This window comes from Lolium perenne, chromosome 2 (genome assembly GCF_019359855.2).
Source record: "Lolium perenne isolate Kyuss_39 chromosome 2, Kyuss_2.0, whole genome shotgun sequence".
NCBI lineage: Eukaryota > Viridiplantae > Streptophyta > Magnoliopsida > Poales > Poaceae > Lolium > Lolium perenne.
This window is the reverse complement of record NC_067245.2, coordinates 326,474,215-326,492,748: the sequence shown is the minus strand read 5'-3', so window position 1 is coordinate 326,492,748 and position 18,534 is coordinate 326,474,215. Positions and strand designations below refer to the sequence as shown.

The 18,534-nt window shown below is 50.5% G+C and overlaps 2 protein-coding genes across 2 annotated transcripts; both read left to right on the top strand.

The window, feature by feature from the left end:
- Positions 1-94: 94 nt before the first annotated feature.
- LOC127337179 (chaperone protein dnaJ C76, chloroplastic) lies at positions 95-2,308 on the top strand. Its single transcript, XM_051364115.2, has 3 exons — positions 95-1,133; positions 1,219-1,396; positions 1,517-2,308. The coding sequence occupies exons 1-3, from the start codon at positions 499-501 to the stop codon at positions 2,159-2,161; spliced, it is 1,458 nt and encodes a 485-aa protein (XP_051220075.1). The 5' UTR covers positions 95-498; the 3' UTR covers positions 2,162-2,308.
- Positions 2,309-3,527: 1,219 nt separating this feature from the next.
- LOC139835917 (chaperone protein dnaJ C76, chloroplastic-like) lies at positions 3,528-17,825 on the top strand. Its single transcript, XM_071825818.1, has 3 exons — positions 3,528-3,777; positions 16,501-16,631; positions 17,061-17,825. The coding sequence occupies exons 1-3, from the start codon at positions 3,528-3,530 to the stop codon at positions 17,703-17,705; spliced, it is 1,026 nt and encodes a 341-aa protein (XP_071681919.1). The 3' UTR covers positions 17,706-17,825.
- Positions 17,826-18,534: the final 709 nt, after the last annotated feature.

Here is an 18,534-nt window from a genome sequence, read left to right as displayed (position 1 = left end):
GTATATTGTTTAGTCTTTATGAGAGAAGATGCAAGCCCCAAGCTGGCCTGGTTCATGACCGTAGGCTTGTAGAAATACAGCTGCCAGGATGCTTGCATGACATATCAGGTATTCCTTCTTTTCAGGCTCGTTCTCTAGCCGCTGAAACCGTTTGGTTTTTCCTTCCAAGTAGTACTGAACATCTCATTTTCTTGCTGACGAAATCATGGACATGGAGCTGTCACCTCTTGGGTTTATTTCTCATTCTGATTACAGGAAGTCGTCCTTTTTTTTCTGGATCCTAGCCACGGTGGCCCAAAATATCAGTAGCGCCCAGGCGGTGCTATCTACCTACGTGGGCAGAAGTAAAAGGCAGAGCAAAAAGTTCCAAAGCTGCAGCGAAAAAATCTCGCTCCACAACGTCGTGTACGCATCGCCTTGCTGAAGCTTCTCCCACCATTCGGGAGGCAGCGGCAAATCCAAGCCAGCAAAGCAGAGCAGAGCATACCAGGAGCAGCCATGCCCGCGCTCCTCCTCAACACCGCCGTCTCCCTCGGCAACCCCAAGCCGTCCTTCAGCTCCAGGCCTTCGTCCCGCCACCACCACCGATGCCAGGCCGCGTCCACCAGCACCGGCGGGTCGTCGTCGTCGTCATCAAGCTCTAGCGGCGGCGCGGGGCGCGGGTCGTCGTGGGCGACGGAGTACGACCTGTACTCGCTGCTGGGGGTGGAGCCGTCGTCGCCGCACTCGGAGATCAAGGCCGCGTACCGGGCGCTCCAGAAGCGGTGCCACCCGGACGTGGCCGGCACGGCGGGCGGCTCCCACGACATGGCGGTGGTGCTGAACGAGGTGTACGCGCTGCTGTCGGACCCGGCGCAGCGGCAGGCCTACGACCGGGAGCAGGCGAAGCGGTCCGAGTTCCAGGGGTACACGGGGCGCCCCCTCTACTCGTCGTGGCGCGGCGCGGAGGCCGAGAGCCGCGCCGTGTTCGTCGACGAGGTGGCCTGCGTGGGCTGCCTCAAGTGCGCGCTCCACGCCGGCCGCACCTTCGCCATCGAGTCCGTCCACGGCCGCGCCCGCGTCGTCGCGCAGTGGGCCGACCCCGAGGACCGCATCGCCGACGCCATCCAGACGTGCCCCGTCGACTGCATCTCGTATGCTTCCATTCGAGCCTTGATTTTACTTTCTGATGATTTATCAGTCTCCACCTGATTGATTTGATCGCTCTGTGTCGATTAGGATGGTTGAGAGGTCGGACCTGGCGGCGCTGGAGTTCCTCATGTCCAAGCTGCCGCGGCGCAGAGTCCGGGTCTCGGAGGCCAACGCGGCGGGGTCGCCGGACATCTTCGCCGAGGTCAGAAAGTTCAAGGCGAGGTTCCAGGAGATGGAGCAGAGGTCCACCACGAGGCAATCCGAGGTACTGATTTCACCCAGTCCTAGCTGCCTCGTGTCGTGCCTGATCCACTACTGACATAGTGCCAAGTGCCACTGCTCTGCACACGTTCAGCTGAGCTAATTTCGTCGATGGTGAGTGCAGGAGTCAGAGGTAGCCCGGCAGTCGAGGACATCGGCGGTCCAGACCATCATGTCCCTGTCCAACTGGTGGTACTGGCGGCCCTTCAGAGCTCCGGCCGGCGCCGCCGCAGCCGCAGCCGTCCCTGCCCCTCTCCGCCTGTTGCCCCCACCACGGTCGCCCCCGCCTTCTTCAGCCGCCGCCGACGACCCCGTGACGGAGAGGCTCATGGAGGCAGCCGCCCGGCGCAAAGCGGAAGGCACGACGGCGTCGGCGGTGCACGCCCGCCGCCGGGACGAGTACTGGACCCCGCAGCTGAACCTGCCGTCTTCGGCCTCGTTCCCGTCGCCGGATGCACAGACCTCCGCGCCGTCGAAGAGCCGCTCGCGTAGACCAGCCAGCGGCGAGAGGGCGCCCACGAGGCGTGCGAGGATCGACCTGACGGCACCGATGCTGATGGGGATCGTTGCCGCGGGGATTGTCGGGTACAACAGGGAGGACATGGCCGGAGGCTTGATCGAGGACCACATCGGCGGCGCGGCTGCTGTGGAAGTGGTCAACAGCTTCGAGCTGCAGGTCGTCTTGGCCGGCGTGACCTGGTTCGTCATCGGGGCCGCCGTGGCCGGCTTTGTTCAGGTTCTTGTAAGAAGAAACGAGTTCAGAGAATGAATGTGCGTGCAACACACAGAGGATAGAGCAAATGTGTAAACTTAGTAACTACGCATAGGAAGGTTTTGTCCACTGAAACAAACGGAGTGTATATACAGTAGTAATGTTCAGATCATGTCACACGCATTATTTAAATAATTTCCCCGATGACACAATTTCTCTCTGGCCATCCCAAATACGTAGGACAACACCGACACTCGTAATCTTCTGTGATTAATTCTATAGATACGTATGTATATACACATGGAGTAGCTATTGGTAGAAATAGGAATCATGGAATACATATAGTTAGCTCGATCAATATAAATAAATAGTTTCAAATATTTTCACCGAGATTCTGAAGACCATGGATCTTTCAAATGTAGATATTATTTAGTTTTCTATTGCATTATCCTAATATTCTCTTGCATAATACTAATATTTTTTAAGTATTTTGTGTGTGACCAAAGTTGCAAGCTTGATGGAGATTGTTAAGGGTTCGAAAACACCCATCATGCTTAAACTTTGAGTACCATTTAATTTTTTTATAGAAATAGATATATCTAAGGATATTTCTAGAGTAGGGGGGCCATGGCCCCCTACCCTAGGAAATCTTGGCCATTGTGAACAATGGGCCTATGGTGTTGTGTCGCCCTAGGGCCCCTAAAATCTATGGATCGGCCCTATCTCCGGTTCAAATTAAGTAAGTAAAATGCCGACGGCGTGGCGAGCCGAGCATCGCGTTGAACGCGCATCAGATGGAGCGGCAGTCGCACTAGTTAGCAGTAGATGCATTTTGGGCATGGCGTACGTATCGGCAACCGATCCGGACTAGCTAACCTCTACAGTGTAGACCAGCAGTGCACTCCGTACGTTCGCACTTGTACTGACGCATGGCGACGACCGACGATGGACCGGCCACCCCCTCCGCCTGGACCGCCTCCCCTGCGGCCTATTTAAACCATTGCTTGCCAACGCGCTAGCTACATCGCTCGCTCTTCGCAGTTCCCATCTTCCCTCCCTCATCTGCATAGGCTAGCCTTGCTCGCTCCTGCTTGCAGCATCTCCTGCTCGGCTGCTTGCTTGATCCTGCCCTGTTGGAGGGCAGCGATGGGGGCCGCCGACAAGTGGGTCTCCGTCCTTCATCTCGCTCATGATCTTCCTCTCCGCGCTCTCAGCCTTCTCCGCTTCCACCCCTGACCCTTCCTCTACCGACACCGGCCAGACCCAGGTCTGCGCTGCGCTGTGCCCACCTTGCCCAGCCTGTCCGTCAATCCCACCCTGCCTCCCCGAGGACTGTCCCTCGCTTCCACCGTGCACCCCCGCCACGCAGCAGCCCACCGCGCCGCCCGCCGACGAAGACGAGGACGATGCCCCGTCCATCCCCATGCCGTTCTACCCCCGCGACAACACCGCCGTCCCAGCACCGCCGCCCGCGTCCAACACAATCACGACACCGGTATGCTGCGACTGCAGTTGCCCCACTCCTCCGCCGTGCCTGCCAAGGCTCTGCCCAACGCCGCTGCCCTATAATTTCATAGGGACTCCGACCCCGGCCGGCGGTGGCGGCATGTCGGCCCATGGCGTCGAGGGACTAGTCTTCGGCATCATCGTGGTGATCCTATCACGATCCTCATGTGGGCCTACGTCACGGGCCGATCCATAGATTTTAGGGGCCAATCCATAGATTTCAGGGGCCCTAGGGCGACACAACACCATGGGCCCATTGTTCACAATGGCCAAGATTTCTAGGGTAGGGGGCCATGGCCCCCCTACTCTAGATATATCCTTAGATATATCTATTTCTATAAAATTTTAAATGGTACTCAAAGTTTAAGCATGATGGGTGTTTTGGAACCCTTAACAATCACCATCAAGTTTGCAACTTTGGTCACACACAAAATACTTAAAAAATATTAGTATTCCGCAAGAGAATTTTAGGGTAATGCATTAGAAAACTAAATAATATCTACATTTGAAAGATCCATGGTCTTCAGATTCTCGGTGGAAATATTTGAAACTATTTATTTATATTGATCAGCTAACTATATGTATTCCATGATTCCTATTTCTACCAATAGCTACTCCATGTGTATATACATATGTATCTATAGAACTAATCACAGAAAATTAGTAGTGTCAGCGTTGTCCTACGCATTTGGGAAGGCCAGAGAGAAATTGTGTCATCGGGGAAATTATTTAAAAATATTAAAGTATTTTTTCTGTTAAAAAGAGTCGGAGTAGAGACATAGTAAGATGCTGCTTCGGTCTTCCATATTTTCTAAAATTATTCTAAACCGTACGACCTAGAGAGTAAATGTTAAAATATTTATTTTGGTAAGAGGAGTCAGAATAAAGGCACAGTATGCTGCAGCTTAAGACATCTATATTTTCTAGTAAAAATATAAATACAAATACATTAAATATGCAAAAAAATATTGAGGTTAGGGCCTAATAGGTACTGAGGGCCCGGGGCGAGTGTCCCTCTGCCCCACCCTATGGGCCGGCCCTGTCCGGAGAAAGCAATACTCCATGTCATAAGTTTTGAAAATTAGCCTCTGCAGCATGCATGTGAGCCAACAATTTGACAGCGGTAATCCTACACCTACTGAAAATGACTTACGGATGAAACAAGACTAGCTATACTCATGTTTTTTTTCCGGGGAGACACCAGCATCAGCCGGTTTCAGCCGGTGTTCCATCAAACTTCTTTGACTCACGGAGCTAGCAGATATGCACTAGTGGAAAACAGGCCTTTTGATCCGGGTGGTTAGGGCCTTTTGTCGCGGGCGGCCAGCCGCGACAAGCAAGGCGCGATAAAAGGGAGGCCTTTTATCCCGGGTCGCTTACGACCCGCGACATAAGGTCCACCACGTGGCAGCCGCGGGGCGCGCAGGGCACAGGCCCTTTTGTCGCGGGCGGTATTACCACCCGCGACAAAAGGCCCTCTACGTGGCGCGCGCACAACGCTGCTGCTTTAGGGTTTGAGGGGTGCAGCACCCCTCCCCCCCGCCACCGACCGCCTGTTATTTCATTTTTTTCGTTCGAAAATAAAAGTTGCATATATTTGTACGCTACTAGAAGTTGTACACGTTCATTCATTATATATATATATAGATCGATCAAACAAATATTGGAAGCAGAAGTCGATTCCCCTTACACATATTCGTAGATTCCCTACATATATACATGGAGCTCACGATCGACAAACGGTACTAACGACCGTCTATTTGGAGGTAGAGCATCTATTTGGACTAAACAAGCCTTTGTTGTTTATTACTTCTCTAACCAAAAGTCTCGCCAGTTCCTCCGCGATTCCTAGTGCGTGTTCCTTTGGTTGGAGTCTCATTCCGCATGAAGTCGACCTATATACGAAAATGAGATGAGTATGACTATATCAGTCTTGATAACGAAATATTGATGATAATAAATAAAGTTGTGAATGTTATTGCTTACGTCGAATTTATTTTTGTTCTGCTTCTCAGTGGTTAACATGCGAATGAACTCGCAAACGTAGTATCCACATAGATTCGTCCCTTGTGGCTGCTGGGGGCACGGTACAGGAGTAAATGTTAGCTTCTTTGCAAAGGTAATCTCCTTATGAACATTCTTCAAAGCTTGCCAAGCCCTGCCAGGCAAAAGAATGATTGAATGAGTGGATAATTAATTGATATCTCACGAAAGATAAAGCGCGGCGATGAAGGAAATTACACTTGGAGCAACTCGCAAGTCCCTGGAACCCGTCCAGGCCTCTACTCAGTGGGTCTTTTACTTCAACTATTCCCTTATCAGGTTGAATGTCTAGCAGAATCCAGTGGAAGCTGCACATGTTATGCATATACGTCAGGAATTACACTTAACATCGAGTAAGAAAAATTGAATGTGCATAAAAGATCATTAAGACTCTCACTCGTAGTTGTAAGGAAACAATATTGAATCACAGAAATATTGCTCCCCCAAAAACCTTAGTAGGTTTCCCCCCGTTTCTTCGCGTTTATGCTTCACCGTTTCAACATGTATTTTATCTGGGTCAACAAACCCAACATTGATAATATTATTACTTTTGCATTCACTGATCTTCAGTCTGCATAAGAGAACCCATAAGATATAATGAGTATATATATGCAATGAAAACGAACATGAACTGAATGAAAATGAACTTATATGTAGTTAACAACTTACAAGCAATAGCAACTCATGAGAGATTTGTCGAGAGCTTCTAGATTGAATAACTGCCAGAGTTCATTCATCTCAATATGGATCTCCTCCTTTCGGTAGTAATATTCCCATGGTATACTCGCCACGATGTACATTATGTTCTCCTTGCATGCATCAAGGTACCACTGATGCAAATTCCGCATATGTGTTGGCAGTTTATGCAGCTGCTCTCTGCTGACCAAGTCGGCCCCGTAGACAAATTTAGGAGCTATATCAGCAGTGGGTATTGCAGCATCTGCTGCAGACAGCAATTCCTCCACGGTAACTGAACAAGCAGCCGCTAGCCTTGCAGCTTCTTCCATATCGATACCACCATGATGTTCCTGGTACAGCTTGGGAACATTAAGCACTTTGAGTGCTGGGATCGATTGTTTGGGCTGAGTTCTCTTTTTGCCTTTTGTCGTTTGCTTGGCCTTGAGGGGTGCACTTGTTGAACTTGACTTTTTCTCATCTGCACTTCTAGCTGATGATTTGCTCGTGCCAGCAATGTCCTTCTCCTTAGCCTTTTCATCCTTCTTTTGGTCAATTACCTTCGCAAGAGTGCGTGTATAGTCATCCTTCTTCTCGTGTAACTCATACTGCGATGGTGTGTTCAGAAAACTAGTAGCATATTCTATTTGCTTCTCTGTGTATGGCTCTGGCGCTGGAGGTTTTGGCTTATGAAAAAAATCATAATTGTATTTCTTAACAATGGCATCATTTTCCTCCGGGGTACGATCGTAAGGACGGGGGGGAGGAACCTTTGGTACTTTTGGGAGGGGCGACTTCTTGCGGACAGGACTCTTGAAACGCTTCCGGCTGGGTGCATTCCGAGTCTTAGTGGGCGGAGGCGGCGGCGCTGGAGATGGAGATGGACTACCGATGTCGTGGTCGACGTCGTACCCACGGGGTGATGGTGGCGACATGTGATCAGTAGGAGGAGGTGATGGTGGCCTGCGATCACCTGGAGGTGATGGTGACCTCGGGACGACCGGTACTAGGTGCTACCCAGCCTGGCAGCCTGATGTTCTTCTTTTCCCGGAGAATGATTTCTCCCGAGAACCTCTCGAGTGTAAGCCCCCATCACCTCCAGGGATATCGAGCTCCAATGTCTCCCACGACGGGACAACTGAATCCACCCCGACACGAGCATAGCCAGCTGGAATCGGATTGCCATGCCATGTTGCCGGCTCACCTTCAGGTCCAAATGCCGGTAAGACATAGCCGACCGCCACCTTAACAGAAACCTTCCTGAACACCTCATGGAGATCACAAGGTGTTTGCTCCTTGATTCCATCCAAGGGGTCGCCAGGACCGACATCTATCATCATCCGTGTAGGAGGGGCCTCCGAGTCGGCCACGCTGCTGTCTCATCGCTGAGATATGTCAGCGGTATTATCTGGCGGGCGCTGTCCTTTTAGTTCATTTATCTCCATTGCTGCTGCTGAAGCTCCCGCTGCTGCTGGTCAAGTCGGCGTTGGAACTCGGCCATCCGGTCATTCTGCACCTCCAGCTGGCGTTGTTTAGCTCTCGCTCGGCTTCTATAAGTCTCTGCGTCGGCCGGAAACCCAAGCGACCACGGAACACTAGGGCCGAAGCCTCTTGTTCGTCCTCCCTTCTCAGGATTACCGAGGACAAGCGTCAGCAAGTCTTTCTCTCTATCGGGAGCAAACTTTAGTTTTCCCGCCTTTATATCTGTCGTCACTTCAATCCATTTTTGCCTGGGTACCCTAACCCTGGTGTCACTTTCAACAATGTTCCCTGTCTTCATGTCATACTCACAGCCATGCGCGAGGAACCAATTTCGAGCCCTAGTGTCCCATCCTTCTCGCGTGGGTTCTGGAGTGATCCCGTTCAGCTCCATCTCAGCCTCTTGTGCATCCCACTTAGGCATGGCTCTTCCGTAGCCCCCTCGCCCCGTATGATGGTGATATTTCTTCTCGCTTGCATTCTTCTTGTTTTTCGTTGACAGGTTCACAGCCTCCTCTGATTCTTTGTACCTCACAAATTCTTCCCAGTTATGCTCCTGCTTCGCTAGGTAGTTCTCGAATAATGGAGGCTTCTTGTCTTTCTTATAATTTTTCCATAACCGGTTCTTATACGCCCGGAAAAGTTCCCCCATCTTCTTAAGAGCCCATTTCTTCACTAGCGCCCGCTGCTTAGCATTCTCAGACTCCGATCCCAAATCTGGCAAAGTGAAATGTGCCATGAGGTCTCTGAAAAGTGTGTCTTTGTACCTATCGGCAACCTGATTTTCGGACACATTCTTGGTCTTGTTCCATTCTCTGACAGTGATCGGGATACGATCTCTAACCACAACTCCGCACTGATTTTTGAACTTCACTCCGACATTCTCGGGTACCACCGGTTGGCCTTCCGGTGATATAGCTTCAATTGTGAAGTGGTCTTTTTTGGTCAACTTCTTTGCCGGGCCTCGTTTCTCTATCTTATCTTCGGAGGCCTAAGAGAATACATATAGAATTGCATTAATGCCTCTATACTAATGCCTCAATACATATGTACATATAGAATTCCATTAATACCTCGTCATGACCGGAGCCGTCGGCTTCTCCGTCACCGGAGCCGTCGTCGGCTTCTCCGTCACCGGAGCCGTCGTCGGCTTCTCCGTCACCGGAGCCGTCGGCTTCTCCATGACCGGAGCCGCGGGCTTCTCCATCACCGGAGCCGCGGTCTTCTCGGTCGGCTTCTGTACCATCGCGGATTATGTCCGCGAACATGTCTTCCTGTTCCAAGTCCCGTTCGAATGGATCCATTGTTTCTGCAAAAGAATTAAATCGATAAGTACATGTTCTAACCCTAACCCTAATCAAACACAAACCAAACCCTAACCCTAATCAAACACAAACCAAACCCTAACCCTAATCAAACACAAACCAAACCCTAACCCTAATCGGCGACACGTGTTTGCGAGAGGGAGAGGGTGTCGGCGACGCGTGTTTGCGAGAGGGAGAGGGTGTTGGCGACGCGTGTTTGCGAGAGGGAGAGGGTGTCGGCGACGCGTGTTTGCGAGAGGGAGATGGTGTCGACGACGCGTGTTTGCGAGAGGGAGAGTGTGTCGGCGACGCGTGTTTGCCAGAGAGAGGGAGAGGGTGTCGGCGACGCGTGTTTGCGAGAGGGAGATGGTGTCGGCGACGCGTGTTTGCGAGAGGGAGAGTGTGTCGGCGACGCGTGTTTGCGAGAGAGAGAGGGTGTCGGCGACGCTAGTTTGCGAGAGAGAGAGGGTGTCGGTTTGCGAGAGAGGGTGTCGGTGTCGGTGGAGAGAGGGTGTCGGCACAAACTAAACCCATAAAGCAAATACATATACTAAAAACCCGTAAATACATATACTAAACATTTTTCAACCTAAAACTAATCAATTACATACTAACTAATTACATACTAACTAAACTAACTAATTACATTACATACTAAACTAACTAAACTAACTAATTACATACTAACTAAACTAACTAATTACATACAAACTAATTACATACTAACTAATTACATACTAACTAAACTAATTATATACTAACTAAACTAATTACATACGAACTAATTACATACTAACTAAACATTATATACTAACTAATTACATACTAACTAAACTAACTAAGTACATTACTAACTAATTACATACTAACTAATTAATAACTAATTAACACAATTAAGTAAAAAAAATGAAAAAAAAAATGAAAACCAGGGCGCCCGCGAGCAGGCGCGGCGGCGCTACCTCGGGCTAGACAGCGGCGGCGGCGGCCCGAGGACGACGCGCAGGTGGCGGCCGGGCGCGGCGGCGGCCCGAGGACGACGCGCAGGTGGCGGCCGAGGCGCGGCGCGGCGCAGAGAGGAGAAGCGCAGCGGCGGCCGAGGCGCGGCGCGAGAGGCGGCAGAGGAACGGCGGCGGCCCGAGAGGAAGAGGCGGGGGCGGCGCAGGGCGGCGGCCGGAGGCGAGAAGACGGCGGCGGCGCGGCCAATTTTGGCAGCCTGGCGGCGCAAAAACGGCTAAGTGTTGGCCTCCGGGAGTCGCGGGTGGCGGCTCCGCCCGCGGCTCCGCGCTCTTATACCCACCCCTTTTGTCGCGGGTGGGGGCTTGACCCGCGACAAAAGACCCCCCTTTGTCGCGGGTCAAGCCCCCACCCGCGACAAAAGGGGGTCTTTGTCGCGGGTCAAGCCCCACCCGCGACAAAAGGCCTTTGGAGCTGATCCGCGGCACAGCCCATCCAACGGCTCTGGCCGTTTGAATCCAACGGCCTAGAGCCGTTGGATGGGCTGTGCCACGGATCAGTCCATCTAGAGCCTCTTCACCCTTTATTTTTTGTATTTTAAATTAAAAAAACCATTATTTCAATAACTTTTGAATGGTAACTCAAATACAAATGTTTTATATATGAATATTGATCAGAAAAAGGTAATGAACATCCATATACCTTTTTGCATCTCGCGTCATATGAAACGTTGATAGTCGGGTATGTTTCACCCCTGTGCACCGCCGCCGTGCCACACGTGTCGCGTCCCCGTGCCACGTGTCGCGTCCCGTCGACGCCGTCGTGCGACGTGTGGCCACCGCTTCCACGTGCCTCACCCGTCGACACCGTCGCGCGACGTGTGGCCACCGCTTCCACGTGCCTCACCCGCCGACGCCGTCGTGCGACGTGTGGCCACCGCTTCCACGTGCCTCACCCGTCGACGCCGGCGTGCGACGTGTGTAGCCGTGACTTACACGTGCCATGCCCCGCGTGCGCTATATATAGCGACGAGTGCGGGTGCAACCACACGTCGCCACCGCCTCCTCCGCTCATTCATCTCCGGGATGCCTCCACGTCGTCGAGGGGCGTCCGGTTTCCGTGGCGTTCGAGTGCGTCCGAGCGGTAGGTTCTACGCCGAGATACGCGCCGGTGGCTTCCGCCTCACCCTCGGCACGTACAACACGCCGGAGCTGGCGGCGCGCGCTTACGACGCGGCGGCGTGGCGTTTTCGGCGGCCACGGCGCGACATGAACTTCCCGGATGTTGAATCGCTAGAGGAGGCAGAGTTCCTCGCGCCACCGCCGTGCCTCGTCGACGACGAGGACCGTCGACGGCACCGCCAGGTGCAGCGCAAGATCGCCATCGCCGAGCACGACGAGCAGTTGATGCGCCAGTGGAGGGCGCAGTTCCCCAACGACGTCGAGAACACCGACGCGTTCTTCGCTATCCTTAGGGCACAACGCAGGTCCAACAGGCGCCACCGTCGGGCCGTCGCCAACTTCGAGCTCGAGAACCCGAATACAACTTGGACCGAAGACGACCCTCGGTGGGATGACATTTGGACGGAGACAACCTCCGACGATGACTGAGACTAGACTAGTAATTTATCTATTTTATTGTAATTTCAATAAAGTCGTTGTCGGTTCTATTAGTTTAAATTTAGTTTATAAAGTCGTTGACGGTTGTTTGTTCAATAAAGTGGTTGACACGAAATTTATTACGACTGAACTGAAATTAAAGTACAGAGCTCAACTAAAAATTAAGATACATGGCCAGATTCGAATGTTTGAGCCATTCAATCATAGTCGTGCCTAGCCCTATAATACTCGCCACTGTAGTCATCATAGTCACCGACGTCATCGTCGCTAGCATCGGGGTCGCGGTTGTCCAACCTCGGCGGGTGAGCACGCGTGGGCTGGGATTGAGGGTAGCGCAGGCGGGGGCCACGATAGGCCAGGACGCTCTGGAGAGTCCGGCCGCGCCACCACATCCGACGGCCGGCCTCGTTGAAGTTCGAAGGAGGCGGGCCGTCCTCCTCGTACCTGGCAACCGCCCTCTCACGCCGATTGATGAAGAAGCTGTCCCAAGTCGGGCTGTAGTCGGGATGCCACTGGGGATTCCTCCGCTGCTCAGGCGTGAGCTCGAAATAGTAGTGGTTCGTGATGGCCATCTCGCGTGGCACACCAAGAGGGATAGGAGGGACCGGTACGCCTCCGACGCTCAGCAACCAGCCGGTCGGGACGCGGTAGCCGGGCGGGCAGGGGTAGTTCGAGGCGCAAAGCGCCTCCGCCTCCCGGGGTGTTAGACATACGATGGAAGCCATGTGAGAGAGTGATGAGGTTTGCAGATATGAGTCCAAGCCTACATATATATAGTGGAAAAATGGCGAGAATGCGGGAAGAAAATAGGCGGGAACGAAGTGGCGCGCGAAACTTTCATCCCGGGTGGAGGCTCAAACCGCGACAAAAGACTGGGGGAGGCTTATCTAGGAGGGCCTTTTGTCACGGTTGGTGGCTGCAACCGCGACTAAAGCTATCGGCAGGATAATAAGGATGTGTCGGTAACCTTTTGTCACGGTTGGTGGCTGCAACCGCGACTAAAGCTGTCGGCAGGATAAGGATGTGTCGGTAACCTTTTGTCACGGTTGGTGGCTGCAACCGCGACTAAAGGTGTCGGCAGGATAAGGACGCGTGGGTGGACGCACTGCTCGATGAGATAAAGCATGTAGCGCACGACGGCCTGTCGAAGGAATAAGACAAAGTAGAAGCGGTGCCGTGCCTATAAAAGGAGCATCGATACGCCTTGCCAAGCAGATCAACAAGCCAAGCACAGTTTCATTCCCATGGATGAAGGAAAGGGTTGGGAAATCTCCCGTGGCGCAGCTTCTCAAAGATGTCGTTGGTGCACACGCCCTACGACATCTTCGGAAGCTGCTCCTCGGAAAAATTTCCATGCAAGCCCGTGAAAGACTCCGTCTCCTCTAACAGTGTTGGGGAAAGGGTTCTCATTATTACACAAATGTAGAGATTGTCTTGGGAACTATATATGAAGAATACATTATTACATCGCCATCTAGTGTTGTGATCTTCTACGCCGTAGCCATGGAGAATCTTCATCATTTAGCAAGATGCTTGGGTCAATTTTCACCGTGAAGGGCGGAATTTCTTTAAACTTATTATAATCTTCTGACATGTCTGTCTTGTCATCCACTCCCACGATGTTTCTTTTCCCCGAAAGAACTATGTGGCGCTTTGGCTCCTCGGTTGATGTATTCTTTTGTTGATTTCTTTTTCTTGATTTGCTAGACATGTCCTTCACGTAGAAAACTTGAGCCACCTCGCTGGCTAGGACAAAAGGCTCGTCCAGGTACGCAAGATTGTTGGGATCCACTGTTATCATACCGTACTTATCGTCAATATGTATAGCGCTGAGCTTCACCCATTTGCACCGAAACAAAGGGACCTTAAAAGTGGGACCATAGTCAAGTTCCCATATCTCCTCTATGTATCCATAATATGTGGTGGTCTGCCCATTCTCGTCTGTTGCATCGAAGCGGACACCGCTGTTTTGGTTGGTGCTCTTTTTATCTTGGTCGATCGTGTAAAATGTATTCTCATTTATCTCGTACCCTTGGAATGTACATATGTTTGAAGATGGTAACCTGGCCAACAAGTACAGCTGCTCCACCGCAGATGGGTCATTAATGAGATGTCTTTGCAACCAACTGCCGAAGGTATTCATGTGTTGACGTGTAACCAAGGACTCGGGCTGGCCCGGGTTTATTTCTCGTAAAACATTCTTATGTTTCTCGATGTACGGAGCCACCAAGCTGGAATTGTATAGAACTGTGTAGTGTGCTTGATTGAAAGAAATCTTGTCCCTCCACACCGTTGCTTTCCTTCCTAGTGTGCCTTTTCAGTCAGCCTCCCTCATACCGAGATTCAGGAACACCAATCGGCTTAAGGTCAGGAAGAAAGTCAACACAAAACTCAATGACCTCCTCAGTTCCGTAGCCCTTTGAGATACTTCCTTCCGGCCTAGCTCGGTTATGAACATATTTCTTTAAGACTCCCATAAACCTCTCGAAGGGGAACATATTGTGTAGAAATACAGGACCGAGAATTCTAATCTCTTCAACTAGGTGAACGAGGAGGTGCGTCATAATATTGAAGAAGGATGGTGGGAACAACAACTCGAAGCTGACAAGACATTGGACCACATCTTCCTGTAATCCTGACAAAGTTTCTGGATCCATTACCTTCTGAGAAATTGCGTTCAGGAATGCACATATCTTCACAATGGCTAGTCGAACATTTTCTGGTAGAAGTCCCCTCAATGCAATCGGAAGCAATTGTGTCATAAGCACGTGACAGTCATGGGACTTCAGGTTCTGGAATTTTTTCTCCTTCATATTTACTATCCCCTTTATATTCGACGAGAAACCAGACGGAACCTTGATACTGAATAGGGCTTCAAAAAAGATCTCCTTCTCTTGTTTGGTAAGAGCATAGCTGGCAGGCCCTACAAACTGCCCTGGATGATTGCCGTTTCGTCCTTTATGAAGTTCCTGGTCCTCCCGTGCTTCTGTTGTATCTTTTGTCTTTCCATACACGCCCAGAAAACCTAGAATATTCACACAAAGATTCTTGGTCAGGTGCATCACGTCGATTGCAGAGCGGACTTCCAGGACTTTCCAATATTCTAGCTCCCAGAAAATAGATTTCTTCTTCCACATGGGCGCGTGTCCGTCATCGTCTTTCGGAACAGGTCGACTGCCTGGACCCTTTCCAAAGATAACATTTAAATCCTTGACCATGTCAAATATATCAGCACCACTACGGGGGACAGGCTTCGGACGGCGGTCTGCCTCGCCATCGAAATGCTTGCCTTTTTTCCTTAAGGGATGCTTGCGCGGAAGGAAACGACGATTGAACGGGTACACAACTTTTCTGCTTTTTCCCAAATATTTACTTATCTGTTGCATCTTTTCGGCATGTTAAACGCTCTCTGAATGAAGCGGCACACATCTTAGCTAGACCCTATAATCTAGCGTCTTTAGGTTTTATTTCCAATTATGCTCCGGCTTGCATCCGGAAGACCCTTTGTATTGATATGAGTTAATCAATAAAGTGTCGTATTCTGTCAAAAAAAAAAAAACTACGTCAAGTTGTCAACCTCAGTTTTGTAGAATATATCAATCTGCAAGTTCATGTTCTATATATATATATATTAACCCAGTCTTGTAAACTGTCAAGCGTGCATACAATAAAGTTAGGTAGTCACATTAAAGAAATTAGAATTTGTAAACAAGTTAACAATTTATATTTTAAAGTACACCGGTCATGGCTATTAAAAGAAGGGGATAACTTCATTCGTATATAATTCTGGTTAAAGAACTAGACCTCAATTTAACTCCATGAAAAATTAGGTTACAAGAAAGGAAAATTAGGTTAGTCTGATTCTAACCCTCTGTCCACGAATAATAAATAAGTGCTAAATTTATATAGTTTACAAGGACAATAGTTTACCACATAATGCAACTCTGAACTCCCATCTAACACATTCTATCTGCTATACCATATAGATGTTGCCAACTATAAAATTGAAGAGTAATATGTTCATCATTCGAACTTCAATTTACTTGTACGACATGGCAAAGTAAAAGTATGTTTCAGTTGGAGATGCCCTCAAACTAGGACAAAACATACAGCAGACAATGCATATTGACAAATTCTGACCAATTTACGAACGAGTCTTGATCTCACACTTGTATCTAGTGAAGTCCTAACCATCTCCACACATCAAGATCCTTTACCTCACATACGAAACACAAGAAGAAATTTACTCCTGCATGCAAGAAATAGGCTTAGAGGACATAGCAGAAACCTTTGAGGTGTCTGCAATCGAGGGATCCGTGCGGAGAAGGTTGGGTAGAGTGAGCAGCCTCGGTGAAGGGGAATCAAAAACACTGCAACAGCAGCGGTGGTGGTAACCCAGAGGCTCCTTCGTCCAGAGCGGCCGGGAGAGCTTGCACTGACGCAAGGACAAAGAAAGCTTCAGGGGCTTCATTCATAGATAGTGCGTTCTGGGATCCTACCTGTGACCAACAAATAATTCAAAATTGTAAGAATATAGATTGAAGTACACTCGAATTTCGGAGCATATACTCTCACACGCGCGATCGCATCGCATTCGCACATGCCCATAGTATGGGAGAGGAGGGAGGGCTCGTGATGCGGCCACGCTCGACATAGCTGAAGACGGCGGCGAGCGTGCATGAAGACGAGGTGGTCTGGTGGTCCTTGGTGAGCCCGGTCACCGGCCGTCGTTGCTCACCGGCGAGGGACGCACTAATCGCGGCGCCCTGGGGGAGCGGATGGAGGCGGCTAGGTTTAGGGAGGCGGGGAACTGCAGGGTACGCTGGTACGCTAGTCCGGTTCTCTCAGGCCAACGCGGCGGGGTCGCCGGACATATTCGCCGAGGTCAGCAAGTTCAAGGCGAGGTTCCAGGAGATGGAGCAGAGGTCCACCACGAGGCAATCCGAGGTAAATTCACCCAGTCCTAGCTGCCTCGTGTCGTGCCTGATCCACTACTGACATAGTGCCAATTGCCACTGCTCTGCACACGTTCAGCTCAGCTAATTTCTTTTTTTTTTTTTTTTTTTTTTTTTTTTGAGAACACAGTACAACGCAGACGCTCACAAACACGCACGTACAAACACCCCTATGAGCACCTCCGAGGGACTGAGCCGACATATCTTGAGGTTGACGAAGTCACCACTGGCGCCTCGCTGTTGACGGGCACGTCACCTACCACTGAAAGCATAGCGCCGGTTAAATCCTGGAATAAATCCAGGTAAATGCAAACACCCATGTCAAGTCTAGGACTTGAACCTGGGTGGGTTGGTTCCACCACAAGGAACCTAACCACCAGAGCCAAGCTCTGTTTGCTAATTTCGTCGATGGTGCGTGCAGGAGTCAGAGGTAGCCCGGCAGTCGAGGACATCGGCGGTCCAGACCATCATGTCCCTGTCCAACTGGTGGTACTGGCGGCCCTTCAGAGCTCCGGCCGGCGCCGCCGCCGCCGCAGCCGTCCCTGCCCCTCTCCGCCTGTTGCCCCCACCACGGTCGCCCCCGCCTTCAGCCGCCACCGACGACCCCGTGACGGAGAGGCTCAAGGAGGCAGCCGCACGGCGCAAAGCGGAAGGCACGGCAGCGTCGGCGGTGCACGCCCGCCGCCGGGACGAGTACTGGACCCCGCAGCTGAACCTGCCGTCTTCGGCATCGTTCCCGACACCGGGCGCTCAGACCGACAGGCCGCCAAAGAGGGAGCGCCTCCGTAGACCAGCCACTGGCGAGAGGGCGCCCACGAGGCGTGCTAGGATCGACCTGACGGCACCGCTGCTGATGGGGATCGTTGCCGCGGGGATTGTCGGGTACAACAGGGAGGACATGGCCGGAGGCTTGATCGAGGACCACATCGGCGGCGCGGCTGCTGTGGAAGTGGTCAACAGCTTCGAGCTCCAGGTCGTCTTGGCCGGTGTGACCTGGTTCGTCATCGGGGCCGCCGTGGCTGGCTTTGTTCAGGTTCTTGTAAGAAGAAACGAGTTCAGAGAATGAATGTGCGTGCAACACACAGAGGATAGAGCAAATGTGTAAACTTAGTAACTACGCATAGGAAGGATTTGTCCACTGAAACAAACGGAATGTATATACAGTAGTAATGTTCAGATCATGTCACATACTGGCATTAAGTTCTTTTATTCACAACACATAAATCAGAATAAGCAGCGAGGCCACTGCAACACAGATTTGGTGGACATGGTCAGGTCACATGGGTGTAGGTGCACCGGCTTTTTAAAAAGTCAAAAAAAAAAAATTAACATTTAAGTACTGTAAAAAAATTAAATTGAAATTTTGCATGTGCATATTATCTTGATTCTTACCCGTGCCAATAATCAACTAAAAGTACGACCATATGAGGCCTACACAAAAACGAGAAAATTGAAATTTGTATTTCTTCTAGCAGTACAAATCCAATCATTATAGTGTCATTCACTCATTCTTTTCATTTTTATGTACGTTGCGTACAATCTAGAGTTGGCACGAGTAAGTATCAAGATAATATGTACATGCAAAAATTTATTTTAATTATTTTTAAAACTTTTAAATGGCATTTTTCCAATTTTGAATAAATGGGTGCGTCTACACCCATGTTCCACTAGGTATTTTTGGAGGCCACTGACCATAGGGAAACGCCACGGAGAAGAAAAGGTGGAATAAGGGAATTCACACCATCTACTCATTCGTGCGGTTTTTTTGAAGGTAAACGACAGGCTTGGTCGAATTATGATTGAACCCACTATAACCTAGGAAACACACCGGACCACAAAAACCCGGTAGACAGTCAAGCAAACATCCAAATTTATAAGTTAGAAGTTTCTATATA